Genomic DNA, 17,906 nt, shown 5'->3' on the forward strand with positions numbered 1-17,906 from the left:
GATGGATTCCGAACCTTAAACAATGTTTTTTAGGGTTCCGTACCCAACGGGTAAAACGGGACCCTATTACTAAGACTCCGCTGTCCATCCGTCCGTCCGTCTGTCACCAGGCTGTATCTTACGAACAGTAGAAATTTTCACAAATACTAAAACGTACGACTGCACATTTATAATAGATTTTCCTGTCATCTATAGGTAGAGAACTATTTTATGTAGGTATTTTTTTTATCAAAATTTTAGACCCAGTAGTTTCGCAGACAGACAGACGCACGGCAGCTGCCAACAGCCAAATAAGCACAAATAGGTCACACACCTACTAAACCAAAAAAAGTAAGAAATGTAGCCACTTTTTTACTAGCGCGTCTTGTATTTATGTAAAAATTTTTGGTCTTGAGTTACTTTTTGCAGTTTAGGGTGGCACTAAGGCGGCCCCACAGTTTTACACGAAGCGAAAAAGCAAATCTATTTTATCCTCAACCTGAAATGCTAGTTACCTTCCATAGGTGTTTTGCAACCAGTACGTCGACCTTAATAGAAACCTGAGCATAAAGCACCGGAAACACCGGAACAATATGAGACGCTCCACCGGCCATTTTGTTCAATCTCCACCGAAATCACCACAAATTACAGGCAAAGTTCATTACAGTCACTATCTCGACACGCTGTATACTTCAACCGACTTACACCCTAATTTAGACCTTAAACTTGAGCGGTTTAAGTTCATTTTTCGTTGACGCGATGGATTTTGATACGAGTATTTGATAGTTAGATGGTGATGGTATTATTTGGTTGAGCTAATGTGAGTCATATTTGTATGGGGATAAAGAATGCCGTTTTTCGCATAAATCTAAGAGTAACTGCTCGTTTGCTGGTAATAGGCGTAGTGTGAGAAATGTAGCGGCAATATGTTAAATTCGTATTTTTGGAAAACGGACAAAAATAGTACGCAGATTGTGATTCATAATTCAGTTGCGGACCCACAGAATAAATAATAGTACTACCGTACAGAAAGGACACTTCCTACAAAACCGAAGTTTGACAGCGATTCAGGACGAATCATGCTGTCCCTTTGTAATGTATCGCAATACCTTTCGGCTATTTAGGATTGTCAAAATTCAAGTCATTGTCTTACCTGTGGTCGTGCACGCAAAGGGACGTCAAGTTGTGTCAACCCTAATAAATGCTCGGAGCAATGTTGAGCCGAACGGAGCCGAGAAAGCCCCAAAGGACGAGTGTCCCGCCAGTAGCCTAGTTGTAACATAATTTTTTTAACCTTTTGAAATTGGAAGCGCCGTTTGGCGTTCAAAAGGATAAATGAGATGTTGTTCGGCAACACAAGCAAAGCCCGTGACGGCGGTCGCAAGTGGCCGGTCACGCCATCGGAAGCAGCCCCATTGATACCATCTCATTGTCATCTAAATTGCGGATGTTGCCAGAGACGCGAGATGACGGAGTTTCCACTGTGACACGTTTTTCAGTCGAATATGTCCACTGTGTCACGTAATTTTTCAATAGTTTTTAAGAAAGTGTTCACTCTTTCACTAAAAGCGATAGATAGAAATATATATGTTGCAAATGTATGTTCACCTGAAACGGTACTGAAAGTCTCAGTGTAACGAATGCGTATCTAATTGTATTTTCGACCTGAAATATAGGTGTGATATGTAATGTATTTTTTTTCTCTTTTTCTTTATTTTTTGTAGCTTATACCGCTATCCAAAAATCATTTAAATTAACGGGTTTCATTGATTTGGTATTTACAAATTTTTTTTTTATTAGAAATAGATAATAGTTGTTTTGTAATTCATTATTATAATGATCTCATTGATAGGTACTTATCCTATTAAGTATCAACTCGCTGTAATCGAAGCGCAGCGGATGCCCAGTTGTCCACTGTGTCACGCTTCTTTGAGGCCAACTCGAACGCAGGTGCACTGACATCTCAAAATGCTGTGTATCGTGTGTCTCGCTTGCGCCAATACATGTAAGAAGTAGGGACGAGAGAAATGCGCGATAACCAAATGACATCATTCTGATGTTAGTGAACGTTCGCATTGGCCTGTTTGTCAATGCGGGGATTTTATTTATCTTTTCTGTGCTTGGCTGGGGGCGGATTTGTCAATAGGCGACTAGATAAAACTTAACCAACGGATAAGAAAACATTATCGTACTTATTTAATGCATTTAGATGCCTACAGGACTAGGTCAGAAAATATGTGCGTTAAGTACTTTTTTTTAAAACACGCTTAAAAAATATATGGTTTTTTTTATGCTTCGTAATTTGAAGTTATGGTGCAAATAAATAGATGGGTAGGAAACTACGAGTGAAAAGAATTACAGGATGACTCACGCTAGACCGGACATGTTTTGTTTTGTCGTTTGTCTATTCTTGGCAATCTTTATATTCTAATTCGATTTAATTCTTATTAAGGATGACTCACGTTAGACCGGGCCGGAGCTTCCGCCGCTTCGTTTTTTATGGAAAGCACCACGTGATCACCGATCAGCCGTCATAGAAAATGACATCTCGGACACCTCGGCTCGGGCCCGGCCCGGTCCAGCGTGAGTCATCCTTAATTGGGATATTTTGGACTTTAGATAGATAGATGCTGAATTGGTTAGGTTTTCCTTATCTAGGATTTAAAAAACAAAGTGTAGTGGAAACACGGAATCACCGCGTGTCTCACAGAATTATTTCTGACATTTTTAGCTTCATTGTCCACTGGCAAACGGAGTCACGCTCCAAAAGGAATTAATGTCCGCTTTGTTAGGTGTGCCCGTTATTATCTGACATCTACGTACGTAGGTACGTAGGTACCTATCACATACTGCCATTCTCATTGGTCGTTCATTTTAACACGCACTAGGGACACTTAGGTGGATATTTTTTATAGTTTTTAAGATTTAATGCATCATTACGTAATAAAAAATGCTTAATATGTATATATAGTCTGTCAAGCCATTTCCGTCATTAGAAAAGAGCGACAAATTAAAAAAAAATCTAGGCGCGAAGAGTTACATAGAAAATTTGAATTTCGCGCGTTTTTCTACTGACAAAATTTGATTGACCGGTTATAAATACTGAGTTTACTATTCTTCTAGATACTTCTTTAAATAAATCTAGGTATGGTCAAGGAATTTGATTTCTGTGCCACTTCATGACAAGGTGTCACAGTGGCAATAAAGGTGATTCCGATGGCAACTGCAGCTGCGTTAAGGTGACAGTTCATTTCCAACGACAGCAGCACTACCATTCATTTTACTATGGAAATTGACAATAACACCGACGCTTTCGTATAGGAGTGCAGCTGCGGTCAGAAATGGAATGTTACCCTTATGGTAACATTCCATTTCTAACCGCAGCTGCACTACCTGTACTGAACGCGTCGCTGTCATTGTCAATTTCCATGTTAAATTGACAGTAGTGCAGCTGTCGTTGGAAATGGAATGTTACCCTTACGTTCAATCTGTCACTCATTTTGTGAAGGATATATTGACCGATACAGTGCCCGCGTCAAAGCCGCAGCAGTAATGTCGCAACAGCAATGCAACAGCTGTTGACATCCGAACGTCACCTTAACAGGAATGAGATCCTTGGCTTTCATTTGATTTTATATTATCACTACGACAAGGCACAGAAATCAATTCTTTGACTGTATTTCCAATTGGTATACTCGGTCTTATTGGACAATCCAAGACATTTTTAAAAGAAATATTTATATCTTAGTTTTGTGTTGTACCTATTTCACAGTAATTTTCCCATTTTCGTATATACATATTTAAGTAGCTATAATTCATCAGTCTTTCAGTATTTCCTTGAGTTGTAGAGTATGGGCCCGATTCGGATTTTGAAATAGACATCTATTAGATATCTTTTAGACATCACCAAGATACGATAACGATATGTTTAAGATCTAACCTGCCAAATTTTACATTTGCGCGATTCTAGAGATACTCTTGAACGATTTCCACAGGATATGACTTAGAGATCCAATTCACATCTAATAGATATCTTACTCTATCTAACGTAAAAGTGGCATTGGTTGCCCGAATTGCGCTGCAAAAGAGAACTAGTTGACATCTAAAACTATATCGTATCTAGAATGGATCTAGTACGTGTCGTCTCTTGTGAATATCTTGAAGTTCGAATACGGCAGTATGTGTGAGGAAAAAGAAGAGTCGTAGAATGTCCATAGGTACTACATTCTACGACTCTTCTCGTTCCGCAGACTTTGTTATATTAATATGTTACAAATTACAAGTCATTTTAGAATTATTGGAACTATTATATGTAAATTGGTATCGATAGCGGCCAGTTTAGATCGCTACGATAATAAATCGAATCTTTCTAAATTTAACCACGATCGATGTAAGAACTATTTGAGAATATTAGTGATTCGATTATATCTTCTAAATGACTGTAATTTGTTGGTGGTACCTACTTTTGATAGGAAAATTAATTTACTAATTCGATACAACTAAGCCGCATATTGTAGGTATAAAGGTATAGGTACTTACACCTATTAGAAAAAAATAAGGAGTTTTCTTTAACTTTTTTATTTAATAATTTTATTTAAGTATGGTTACTGATTATACTATTGGAACGTTGCTACTTTACATTCGACTTAATACTTCTAATAATCATACTAATTCCACACCGAATGCATATTGCACGCCTTTTATAAAGTAAGACATTGTTGTGTGCGCGTGCGTCGGTCGCAAGGCAGGTGCTCATCGCTCCCCTCTCTTACAGAACGGGCAATGCGGCGCAAGTAGCGCGGTGGGGCCCAGCCCGCCGCCCGCTCGGCCAATCGCGGCGCGTCATGTCATCGGAGGAGGAGGATACCCCCTACTCAGATAAGCTCCTAAAGAAACAGAAGCGCGCCAGACAGCGCGTGGACGCCGGCGAGCCGCGCAATTCTTACTCGACTCTCGCGACGAACGGTCCCGCGCCCGCGCGCTCCGCGATGAGTGGCGGTATTTACGGCGCCATTTTCGAGGGCCGACAACACTTCGGTTTGTTCGGTCCCGGCTACGCGCAGGCCGAGATGCTCAACGAGCTTCTCGGACGCCCGCCTAAACAGGAGGACGGCAGCGATGAGGCTGCCGGCGGTGGCATCGCTCACAGAGTGCTGCGAGATATTCTACAGAGCCGCAAGGAACTCATGCGGCTCTCACCGGACAACAATAACGTGATAGCGAATAATAACAATGACGAACCGAAGAATGAGAAGCGGTCGCCCGAGCGGCCGACTTCCAGAGATTCCCGGCCGGATCTCGACGATGCCCTGCTCGCGTTGGACAGTGCCGGTGATTCGCGAACGTCGCCGCCGCCCGCGCCGCCTCCGTCTGAACCCTTGCTGGCTCCCAAGTCGGAGCCCGAGGACCGCGACAGCGACGCGCAGCGCTCCTCCCCGCGGCCGCAGGATGTGAAACGTGCCCGTGTTGAGAACATTGTGTCGACCATGCGCGCCAGCCCCGCCCCGCAGCCACAAGTGAACGGATGCAAGAAGCGAAAACTGTACCACCCGCAGCAGCACGACGGTGCGGCCGAGCGGTACGGCACCAGCCACGGCAGCAGCGCGCAGACCGTGTCCGACGACTCGGAGGACGACGGCGACCGGCCCCCCATACAACAAAAGTTAGTAGAAAAGAATGCTTTAAAATCACAACTTAGAACTATGCAAGAACAACTAGCTGAAATGCAAGAGAAATATATGCAGTTGTGCAATAGAATGGGCCAGGACTCGGAAACGGCCGATAACGATGGCAGTGACGTAGAACAGACGGAAGATCCCGTTCCTAAGTCAGAGCCGGCTTCGCCAGTGAAAGAGATCCCGCCTCCGATACCGACCAGTGCTCCGCCAAACATGCTGTCACAGGTTATGAGCAAGATGATGAGTGCAAAGATGCACGCACATGCGGCAGCGCACTTCCCCCCGGGACTCAATGGCACGCTGCCCATGCTGCCGCACCTCCCACCCGACCATATGCACCCCCCACACCCACACCAGCTCAACAACGCTGCCGCCATGTACCTCAACGTCAGCCAGAAGCTGTTCCTAGAACAGCAAGAGGCCCGAATGAAAGAAGCGGCTGAACAGCAACAGAACATGCAGCAGCAGAGGCCACAGTCCAACCAGCATTCCCCTCAGCAGCGGCAACTCGGCCAGACGCCCAAGCCTCCCTTGTCTTCAGAACTAGCTGAAAGATTAGATGCAATACGTAGCAATGCCGGTTCAGTCGGACCCGTCACTGGTGCCGACTTGGAAGGTCTAGCGGATGTCTTGAAAAGTGAAATCACAGCGTCCCTGGCGAGCCTCATCGACTCCATCGTGACTCGCTTCGTGCATCAACGCAGAATCATGGGCAAGCAATCGGAAGTGGCGGCGGCGGCGGCGGACCAGCTCAATAAGGACCTGATGCGGGCGACGCGACTGCTCGAAAGAAAGTCTCCGCAGCCGAAACCCCCAGAGCGACCCGCAGGACCGATGCAAGGTAATCCACCCGTCCATCCACCCCCAAACGGCGTGCCCTTCCTGACGCATAACCCAATGCTAATGAATCAAATAAACGGTTCCCGGCCGCCCGGAGCGTTCCCGCTCCACGGCGACGGGCCCGGACACGGCTCTCACGTGCGCCCTCCGACAGGCATGTTCCAGGCGCCACCGAAGCCGATGGGCGCCATGTACCCGATGAACGGCCACTTCGAGCGCGAGCCGAACCCCGAGCAGAACGAGGCGCTCAGCCTCGTCGTCACGCCAAAGAAGAAGCGTCACAAGGTGACGGACACGCGGATAACGCCGCGCACCGTCAGCCGGATTTTGGGAGAAGGCGTGGGGCATTCGCCGGAGAGCAAGTTTCCGGAGTCGCCGTCGCCGCGGCCGTACCACGGGGGGATGGCGCTGCCGACGTCAGTGGCGATACCTAATCCGTCGCTGCACGAGAGTCAGGTGTTCTCTCCGTATTCCCCGTTCTTCGGGGCGGGCGGGGGGCTGGCGCGGTCGCCGCCGGCGCCGGAGCGCGACTCGCCGCCGCTGCCGCACGCGCCGGCGCTGCTGCACCCGGCGCTGCTAGCCGCGGCGCACCACTCCTCGCCGGACTACCTGCGCCACCACCACGCGCACGTGCCCCACCACCTGTCCGTGCCGCACCACCCCCACATGGACGCTCAAGATCCTCACTCAGACTGCAACTCTACAGACCTGCCTTACGACGGAGTTCAGCCTACTATATCCTTTTCAAATAGAACAAAACATACTAACCATGTATCTTTCTTAAGCATTTAGGTACAGCAAGAAAACATCTTAGATAAAAGGTTCGTCACTCTATGTAGCTACGAGAAACTATGAGTAAGCCTTAAATTTATTCACTAGAAAAGAAAAATACGTATTTATTTATTGCTATAAACTCGACCATCAATTACACGAGTAGTTTGTCTAAAAGCGGCTACAACAAACTAAATAAACACAACTATTGTTTAGAAACCTTTTGTCAATTGTACAATTAATAAAACCGGTTAGGCCCTTAAAAAACTTAATTCTTGTTAAATACATTAATTGTTTCAAACTTGAGTACCTAACATTAAACATTTATCCTTCTGATTAAATTTACGTACTGTACGAATATGTCGATAGATTGTGGTTTTCTTAACGCGTTTTCCTTCAAAAAGTCACGTATCGTTATAATTTCCTCAAAAGGCCGGCTGAAACTCGACTCTAAATACATAGTAATATCTTATTTCTTCACGAGGTATTTAACCTTTCGCTTCCTACTTAGCTCGGTAACCCCACAAATGCTGCAGTTACGCGCATTCTACGATTCCCACACAATTTAATTTAGTTTCAATTCTACTTACTTAGCAAGCTAGAAAAGGCAATGCCCATTCTCAATACGACACTGATGCTTTAAAAAACTGAAGCAAAACTCTATTTTGCAAATAAAATTAGACATTTCACTACTAATATTTCGTAAAGCCTAAATGTCCGTTATTATGGACATCTCAAGTTAAGTATTGCCAAAAACTCCCAAAGCAAAAAAAAATACAAAACTATATTAAGACACGTTACATGTTGCGTCGTTCTAATTACCATTTTAATACTTTAAAGTCGTCGAAATATGACAAAATTTAGAATGCAAAAAAATCTCAACACCTTGTTTTCTTTTCTAAATAAATATAAATGTATTGTGTATAAAATAGTTTATCCTCCATTGCCCGTAATGGGCTAAGGCACATTATAAGATTAGATGCAAATGGATTAGGTCTTTGTGGTGCTTCATCAGTACGATACAGGATAGGCCATATAATCAGATTTAACCACGCTAAGGAACTACGCACACATCGGCCTTGGGTCGAAGAAATGATACGTTATAGAAATACTCAGATCTACAACAGATTACCTACATCGCTTTTTTTTACTGAGAAAAAACAATCATCAATCATTAGACTTGCTTGATTTTTTTTAATGCACACATTTTTCAACGAATTTTGCTAACAAAAAGAAAAAAGGCGCGAAATTCAAAATTTACATGGGAAATCAAATCTTTGCTCCTAAATTTGCCGCTTCCTTAGAAAAAAAATGGTGAAAAACTATAAAAGTTTTATTGATTTAACCAATATGATGAACTCAAGATTATTAGGAATAGGAATTCGACACAGTTGCGCAATGCCACCATTATGTATTCAATTTACGATGGCTATGGCTATTTCGTGAGACTCGTTAATTTTATCCGCGCGATATAATTATAACGATCGCTATCGATGGCCTTGGGTTATCTGGGGTCGGTACAAACAACTGATTAACACATTTTAAATGCCACTTAGAGATTTAATTATTACAAAACACTCAAATGATTAATTATGAAAATGTTTAAAAATAACTACACGGTAATATAGTGGTAAAAAGTAATGTAGAACTATTAAAACTTAATTAAACCACATCCTGTGATGAACGTTTACTATTTTAAATCATACAGCTGAATGATTCTCATACATTTTGCCTTAAAAGCACGCAATTTTTTCCTACTGATGATTTATTGGCAAATGTATATATTCATTTGAAGTATAAACTGTAAAAAATATGAGTTTTAGTACATTTGCACATCACCGCCAAGTAAAAGCCTTGTTGTCAATTATAAAAATATGAAAGTTGAGATTTTTGACGAATTTGTTTTGATATATTTTTGATAAAGGACATAGGAAAAACATCACCGATAGGGGCGACAATATTGACTATTTCCTTTATTAAAAAAAGTAATTAGTATAAAATTCTGCACAAAATGTATGTTATAACGAACATTCCATATTCTTTTAACTTCACTACACTCGTCAACAATGACGTCGATGCACCTGCGGAAGACGAAGCTGACGACATAAAACAATAGTTTAAAAATCGGCATAGTACATTCATAATGTCTGTTATAACGAACATTCCCTAAAATGTACAAAATGTGTATTATAACAAACATTCAATATTCCTTTAACTCCGCTGCACTCGTCAACGCTGACGCCGATGCACCTCCGCAAGGCGAAGCTGATGTTCTTCTGGGTGCGGTACCCCAGCTCCGCGGTCCTGAAGATGTACTTCCCCGACATCAAGTTCAACAAGAACAACACGGCTCAACTAGTCAAGTGGTTCTCCAACTTTAGGTAAGTCCCATCATATTTTTTTTAATAATCTATAGTTCGTTTTTTTAGCATCAGAAAGAAGGTAAGCGATCTTCACATGTCTTTTAATTGAAAAACGCTGTTTAAAAATCAGTAACTACTACTTATGAAAGCAGAATAATACAAATGATCGACTTAGATTCATAATTGTTACATATTTGCCGTGACTTATTTTTAAAACGTGTTTTTCAATAAAAAGACACATCAAGATTGTTTACCTTATTTCTAATGCTAAAAAACGAACTATATATTGTGTCGCACTGCTGCTGGGCAAAGGCCTCAGGCCTCCCCTGTCTTCCGCCACTCTTCGCGGCTTTGTGCATGCTCCGCCAATCGCCACAGAATGAGTCCAGGTCGTTTCGCCATCTCATTTTTAGTCTGCGTCTGCCTCTGGTGATCTGTGGTGCCCATTCGGTCGCTATTTTGGCCCATTTCATCATACATTTATACCTTTTAACCCTTTAACCCATATATGCCTATGGGGTCGTTTTTGACCCGCTGAATAAAATTCATTGATACACATTAAAATTAGTAGGAGAGCGAACCTGGAGCATTCCACGGGCTGTCCCGTACAAACGCATTTTATTTGCTGTGTTGCGACTTTTTTCTCGGCATTTAAAGCAGGCGATTATTTTTCTGTGCATATTTTTGACCATTTGTCATAGAAAAGGAAACTCCTATACCTTTAAATCTTCAGAAACTTCGCGTTTGTACGGGACAACGGTAGACAATTTCATGGAATGTTACATAACATGAAGTAGTTCAGACCAAAAATTAACTCTAGATATATGTATATGGGTTATAGGTCACACGCACATATATTTTACGGATTTTTTTTCTTACGCAGAAATTATAGGACTTTAAAGGATTTGAATTGTGTAATGTATTTTTTAAATCCCGACTCCATACACTTAGCGCGACTTCAAATATGGATTCGCGCCCGAGAACTCAAGACATGCCAGGGGACAAGACATGCCCGTTAAAGGGTTAAAAATAGGTACACAGTACTTCTGTCGATGTCAATTGAATTACAATTCATTAAAATAATAATCATCAATAAACACAACACCTAAAAACTAGTGCCCAATGCAAATTCCAAATTCTCGGGAATAGCTGTCAAGCGGACCCCAGGCTCCCATGAGCCGTGGTAAAATGCCGGGATGACGCGAGGAAGAAGAGACAACACAACACCTAATAACATATATGAGTAAATAGTAGGTATCTTAACTACATTTTGTACTTTCCGTGCTATTTCTGATTCTTCAGGGTTTTTCTTACTTCCTTCTTGAGTTAGGTACCTATAAGATATATCTGTGACGGGAAATACCGAGCCCAGAGTTTTTATACATTTCAAGCAAGGACATGCCTACGAAAACAGTAATAATTTACTTCTTTAAAACCGCATATTTTGTTTTTATCTGTGTTACTCATGCTTATAAAACGATAATCCGCAAAACAGGAAGAAGAAGTACCTAAATATATGAAGTATTAGCTGTGCCTATTAATTATCAGATGGTAGTAACAAGCTAAACTTGTTTTGATATGTCATATCGGGTAAATTGCCGATTTTGGTTATTATTATTACACTAATAACTAAACCAGATGCAACCCTGATACTGACCACGATCCTCAGACATGAGGGACCGACCAAAGAGAGAGAGAGAATAACTAAACTAACTTTAGACACAGTTAGAGTAACATACCTACGTAACAAATTTCGAAGAAACGATATATGTAGGTATATAAATTTACATTTAAAGGCAATCATTCTGTCTAACACCCACGAAAAACATATTCTTATCCTATTTATATTACGCCCAACTTATTATTTTTGCTCATACGTACCGGAAAGCCGATATCTACATATATCGAGACCGTCAAAAAGTTTATTTTTTATTCAATTAAACATAGCATTTAATTTCATAACAAGTTACTTTAAAGACTGACGTAAAATGATTAGTCCCAACACCTTTTCTTACAAATTAAGCTGCACTATTAAAAACTACACCAAAATAGTATTTTTTCTTTCCCCCCTTGCATTAAAGTTCATAATTGAGTGATTTCTCCGAATCCCACGTGCAAGGGTAAATTTGTAAAATATTACCCCTTTAATAGGGTAAAACGATTGATTAATCCCAATCTGTGTAGTTGGAATCTAATAATAATGCTAGGGTTGTCAATTCACTATTTCCTGTTTACACGCGGGGTGCCACCCCTGGATTGCGTGTAAGTAAACAAATTAGAAAAGGAAACGGTTATCTTAAACGGTTATTATGAAGTAAAATGTTAGAGAAAGTATGACATAACATAAAGTTAATAATAGGATGAAGCAAAAATAGAGAAAATCCACATTTAGGTAATATATTCTACGATTACTCACAAAAGGAACTCATAGTATGTGAACTCAAATTTTACAAAAAATTGCATTCTTTCGTGATGTCAGTTGGGTCCGATGCCAACATGTTTTATAAACTTACATAATATATTCATAAATATTCCATACTAAACACTTGCGTAGCACTCGTAGCTTCTTCGTAGCTGTCGTAGCATTTCGTAGGTCTGCTACAAAGCGTAGACGATAATGATACTGTATTTTAGTTACAAAATGTCCGAATAAAAAAACGAATTTCATCCAAAAAATATCTTGAACGATTAGAATAGATATCGATTCAAATTCGTTTCTATACAAATTAGTTTAAAGAATGAATTATTATTTAGAAACTGCTATAATGTTACTAATCTTCGGTAACTTTGTAGGTATTTAACCCCTACATTGCTATGTCCATTATGCGGAACATTTCGTAATCTAGTAAAAGGGTGAAAGCTTAAGTGTAGGAAAAATCCCATGTATTGATTGTGAGCCAATTTCCTCGTTATCAGAGATAAGGGTCACCTGGCCGACACGTGCCAGATAAGTCACCCTTCTTTGTATCAATATGTACACAAACGTATGGATTATACGAATTCATAATTATTTTCTTCATTTGTTTTTGTACAGTGTCGCATTTATACTATTTAGTGAACGGGGTAATTTTTATTTAATATTCAGTTTATTGTGGGTTTTTTGACGTAAATTATAAATAAAAACTATCTAAACAGTGAAATTGTGCTAAGTGAACTATGATTTAGACGCACCAGCATCAGCTGCGTGTCTAAAACGATTTAACAATAAAATACATATAAATTATAAAAAATATATTAATAAAAAAATCATGAACCACATTTCTTCTATTACACTGACGTAAATCTAATTTATTTGCAGATTATAACTATCCAACTGGTACTAAGGAAATAACTTGCTTACTAATATATTTAATTAGGAAACCCAAGTTATACAACAGCTCTGTATATTGGCGTATATTAAAATCGATTTAAACTCCCTTTTATTCGCCACGTTTCCTTAAAACGCCATGTAATGGGAAACTATTTAATGAAATAATTTCTATATTTTTATTTCTATACTAAACTCAATATTATTGGGTATTACTCAGCGGCTGTATCTTAAACCGACCGAGTTATGCGGTTTACTTATTTATATTAATAGATGTATGTTTTCCCTTCAAAAGAGGAAAATATCAGAGATAAAATGTTTATTTGCAATAATAAAGTTTTCCCGTTTATTCGAATTTAAGCTTGTATTATATAACAGAATTTACGTTAATCACAATTAAATAAATTAAATAAATATCGCTTAAATTAAAACAAACAAAATTAAAAAAGATAGGTAACTAGTGTAAATGAAAATCGTACCACCAGATGGACATCATAGAATAATGGGCTAAGTTTATAGATACCTTTATCAAACCATAACTTATTGTTAATCATCTGGCCGTCTATTTAAATTGATCAAAAAATTACAAATACATTGACTAGCCAAATGAGTGTGTAATATAATGACAGATTTGATTTAGGTGCGTGTCAACAAGATGACAATATCTAGTTAGGGCATAAAGGTACGATATCGATTATAGTCTTTAGCAAACACTCGAAGCTGTTTGCCGTTATCACCGACATTTTATATTAAAGCTTTCTAGTGCTATCTCAAGCTAGTATTATCTTTATCTAAGTGCGATATAGGGAACTTGGTAAAAGCATTGATAACGTATCTCCACAAGTGCCTGATATCTAAAGTAACGATAATATTAATGAAAAACTTAGCTACGTTGCGAAATACGTCTGAAATTATTAAACACATGATGTACTTTAGGGAGGACATTAAAATATTACCATATAATTAAGGTCCGTTAGAAAGGACAAATTAATATGAGTCATAATGACGAATTAAAAATGTTAAAATAGTCAGGTATTTTTTCCTAGACAATGTAATATAAGTATGTTTTTCATCAAGAATGTTCATGGAACAACTTAAAAAAATCGGTGTATCCTAAGAATAAATCTTTTTTAAAAACCACCTTCCAAGTCCACTATGGCGGACTTAGTCCATTAGTATTGTCCTCTAATGGCGGTATTGTGGACAACGGAAAACGGTCATTTCCTTCCCGATAACATCTCTGAAAGAACTGAAAGGGCGAGGGTAATTCTACAATCGCACGAACGTAATTACAAACTGAGGCGCCCGGTGCAAACTTGCACGATGGGGTTATTTTAAATTTATGACATCGATTTGTGGATCGTCGTTTGTTTATTTTGACAAACTTTATCGTATAATACTAAAACGATTGATGCCTCTGTATTGTTTATTTTTGTTAAGTATGTAACAATAAACAATCTAGTGGGTTTTTACATTTACAGATATCTGAGACAAAGCAGTTTCGAAATCATATAAAAAAAAAAACAAATTGATTGTTATCAAAAACGCTTCGATTCAGTTTACCTACTAATACCGTTTTAACGGCGCCATTTATTTAAAATGTTACCCAACAGATATGGTATCGATTTTCTAATTTAAACTAAACGCAACAGTGAACTTTCTACAATTAAGTAAATTAGCAGCACTAATCGTAAACACGATTACAGAAGTCAAACATTTCGATAGCCTTCGATAAGGCACGATAAATCGTAACAATTAAAACTAATCCGTTAAAAAAACAGCTTTTAAAACGCTCGATTCCAAATTCAAAACTTAAACAGTTGACAAACGCCTTAAGCTCTCCACACACGACGCGACTGTCCACTTGTTAATGAGTATACGTGAAGAGTGCTACAGCAAGTGCTCTTCTATCGTCTTACCAAGTAACGCCTCGTCGCGCCGTCTACCTTTAAAAAACATTTTCCCCACCTAAATCTTTTCCAAGTTTTAATACGATTAAAGAAAAATATGTCAATTTGGTAAGCACCTCAAAGGTTAAGAAAGGCTCAAAAGCGAGTACCTATTTAAAATGGCGGCCAAATTCTTTCGTTTATTTACTCCCCTTAAATATTAAGAATGTAAGCTTCAAAGTGAAGCAGCCGTAACCGCAACGCGAACTTTTCTCGGCCGCTTCCCGTCAAAAGTCTCTGGGGAGAAACAAACATCCTTTACGCAAAAGTCTGCAAAGACAAATTCTTTTGGCGTGTAACTCAAAGAAGTGCAGTGCTTTAACAAAGAGCTACTCGTAGAATTAGCCAGTAGCACTAATTAGTGAGTCGTTTAAGTTATTTCACTTAATTAAGTGGTGAAGTGGTCTAGGCCGGCCGGGTACGGCCTGCAGCTAGCGCTACACTAAATTGTTAGGCACTCCAATTAATCTTTTTTACGTGCAAGTCGCGGGGGCGCGCTCACACGATCGACAACGCGTTTAGAACAGTTTAGTAACGTAATGCGTGCCAGACTACTTATATGACGTTGAAATAAAAAAGTTATCGTTTAGATATCCTTTCGTGTTGCATTTTAAATGTTATTTGTAAATAACATCTGGGATATTGTTATTTTTGCTCAATGTTTACCAAAGAACATTTTCAAATAGTGTTTTTTATTTTATATTTATAAAATTGAGTGATGAGTTGCCTCAAGTCGGAATTTTCCTAATTTCTATATAAAGTTTCCTTTACTTAATTAAATCAAACATATTAGATATTATTCGGAAATATTTGAGTCAGTTCTCATTACTAGCGTTCATAATTCCTTTTTAACCGATAAAGTTAACTTGAATTAAAAACTAAAGGTAATTCCTGATAAGCGGTTGATTTCGTAAAAGCGAATGAAACCTCCAAGGACTCTTACAGAAATGTTACAAGCCTTACGTCGCAATTGCCACACGGCTTTTTAAGTTGCCATGTTTGCTTAATGCTTCGTACACATCTAGTTCAATAATTTTAATTTAAAAACTGTATTTTATTAAAGCTCACTTTTCACGCTTGCAATGATACAGATACATGTACGTTTACTTTGCTTACCTCACGAGAAGCTTATTCAAACCACTTAAATTTAATTGGTTGGCTAATACACACTGTAACAGTCTTAACTAAATTGCAACCACATACTCATGTTAAAAAGTGCATTAGAATTTCCGTCCTTTAAAAAGGACATTTTCGAAAAACGCGTAAGTGATTAAGTTTTAGCGTGAGATGTGCCGTTTTTAGTACAGGTGTGTCAGTCTAATTTACGTGTTAACATTTTTAATAAGGCCGTAGGGCGGGAAGTGGCCGGCAGTTTTCACGCCACGCTCGTACGAGCCCCGTAATTGCTGCGGCCCTCACGAAGGAAGCTTATGAGTAGTTTTCCTTCAAATCTCTGCTAATTACTCACAAGTTGACACTTCTTATTAGTAGTTTTTCTCGTGTACTAATTAATGGACAAAACGTACTTCATGTTTGCACCTTAGGTAATGCGTGATGGTTATTTATATTTTTTGGGAATTCTAAATTCCGTACGTATTAGAAGTTATTGCATAATAGCAGTGCTAAAAAATTTTTATTAAACTTTAAATATTAGTATTGATAAGATTGATCAAACAATAAAACAAATTAAGAATTTCCACAGTGATATTTTGTGTAGAAATGTTTGATGGGATATTTTGTGTTTATGTTTTTGAGACATTTACATTTTTACTCTGAGACATTTTTGACCATTTACCCGTTTCGATTTCAATTAGAATTCTGTAAATGCTGAAATAATGAAAACAATTATGTACTAATTTTAGTACAAAAACACTAAAAAAAGATCAAATTTCGCTAAGAGCGTGCAAGAAGACTCCAATGGCGTGAAGAACGTCACACCTCAGCACTAAATTCCTGTTCACTTCCGAATTAGAGTTCAAACTCACGCGAGCATCGCCTAATAGGAGGGTGCGGCATATTTACATATCATGGCGATATACGCCATTATAAAATATTCTTTCACCGGCCTTTGTCGTTAATATGTAATATAATTAAAACGACGCGCCTTACTTATCACTGTCATCAAGAAGCGGCCATTTTTTTCAGTTCTAATTTTGAAATTCGGATTCGTTTTGAATGTCATATAATTTTTAAATAAATTGTTTATTTTTATAAAAATAATTCAGAGTTTATTTGTACACTCTAGAAATTCAAATTTTGTAACGGAGCTACATCCCTATTTTACTAACTTGCCGCCTTTTTCTGCTGACAACGCTTGCCAGAGTATAAAATTATTATATTATATTTTTGATAAGTATGAGCACAATCAAACTCTTAAAGTAATGTTGCATTATCACAATAGATTAATGTTAAAATTAATGGTTATTAATACGATGTTCCTACCTATGTATAAGTAAGTGTATCAACAAATAGAATCGCTTTGTCGATTGCAAACTATTACGCTAAAACGTCGTAAGTACATTCATAGTCAAATATCCATTGTGTCCTTTATTTAGGACATAAACTGCTTACGTGCTTTACGTAGTCACGTTCATCAGCTAATGAAAGTGTAATTAGAGTGGTGGTTTCTTCCGGGCTTATCTTGTCTTCGGGGCATTACGTTTTTTAATTACCACGCCCTGGGCAATCAACTTTAAGTAGTTACACTACAGTTTTATTGCGGGCCCTACTTTGTGTTACAAACGTGAAATGCAAAACATGACTACCTATGCCATACTAAATTAAACGTAGACAGCAGGTTCTGATCAGAAATCAAAATAGGTATACTGTATGATATGAAATAATAAAATTAATAGATATAATTGTTTATTAGTGTGAGGTCTTTTTATGGAATTTTGAAGTCGTATTTAACATTTCATTTATTAATATAAATCATGCGAGAATATGTAGGTGTATGTTAAAACAGTGGTATAAACTAATTTCATGGAAAAAAATATTAACAATATTTTTGTGTACCAAC

At 38.8% G+C, this 17,906-nt stretch overlaps 1 protein-coding gene across 1 annotated transcript in view; it reads left to right on the forward strand.

Annotated features, from left to right (window-relative positions):
• LOC134673265 (homeobox protein prospero) overlaps positions 1–17,906 on the forward strand; it is a 152,216-nt gene that overhangs the window by 117,928 nt on the left and 16,382 nt on the right. The window contains exons 4-5 of the mRNA XM_063531230.1: positions 4,754–7,258; positions 9,488–9,649. Of these exons, the coding sequence (XP_063387300.1) occupies positions 4,824–7,258; positions 9,488–9,649 (2,597 nt within the window). The 5' untranslated portion in view covers positions 4,754–4,823. The remainder of the gene's footprint in view (positions 1–4,753; positions 7,259–9,487; positions 9,650–17,906) is intronic.

Source organism: Cydia fagiglandana, chromosome 18, assembly GCF_963556715.1.
Source record: "Cydia fagiglandana chromosome 18, ilCydFagi1.1, whole genome shotgun sequence".
Lineage (NCBI taxonomy): Eukaryota > Metazoa > Arthropoda > Insecta > Lepidoptera > Tortricidae > Cydia > Cydia fagiglandana.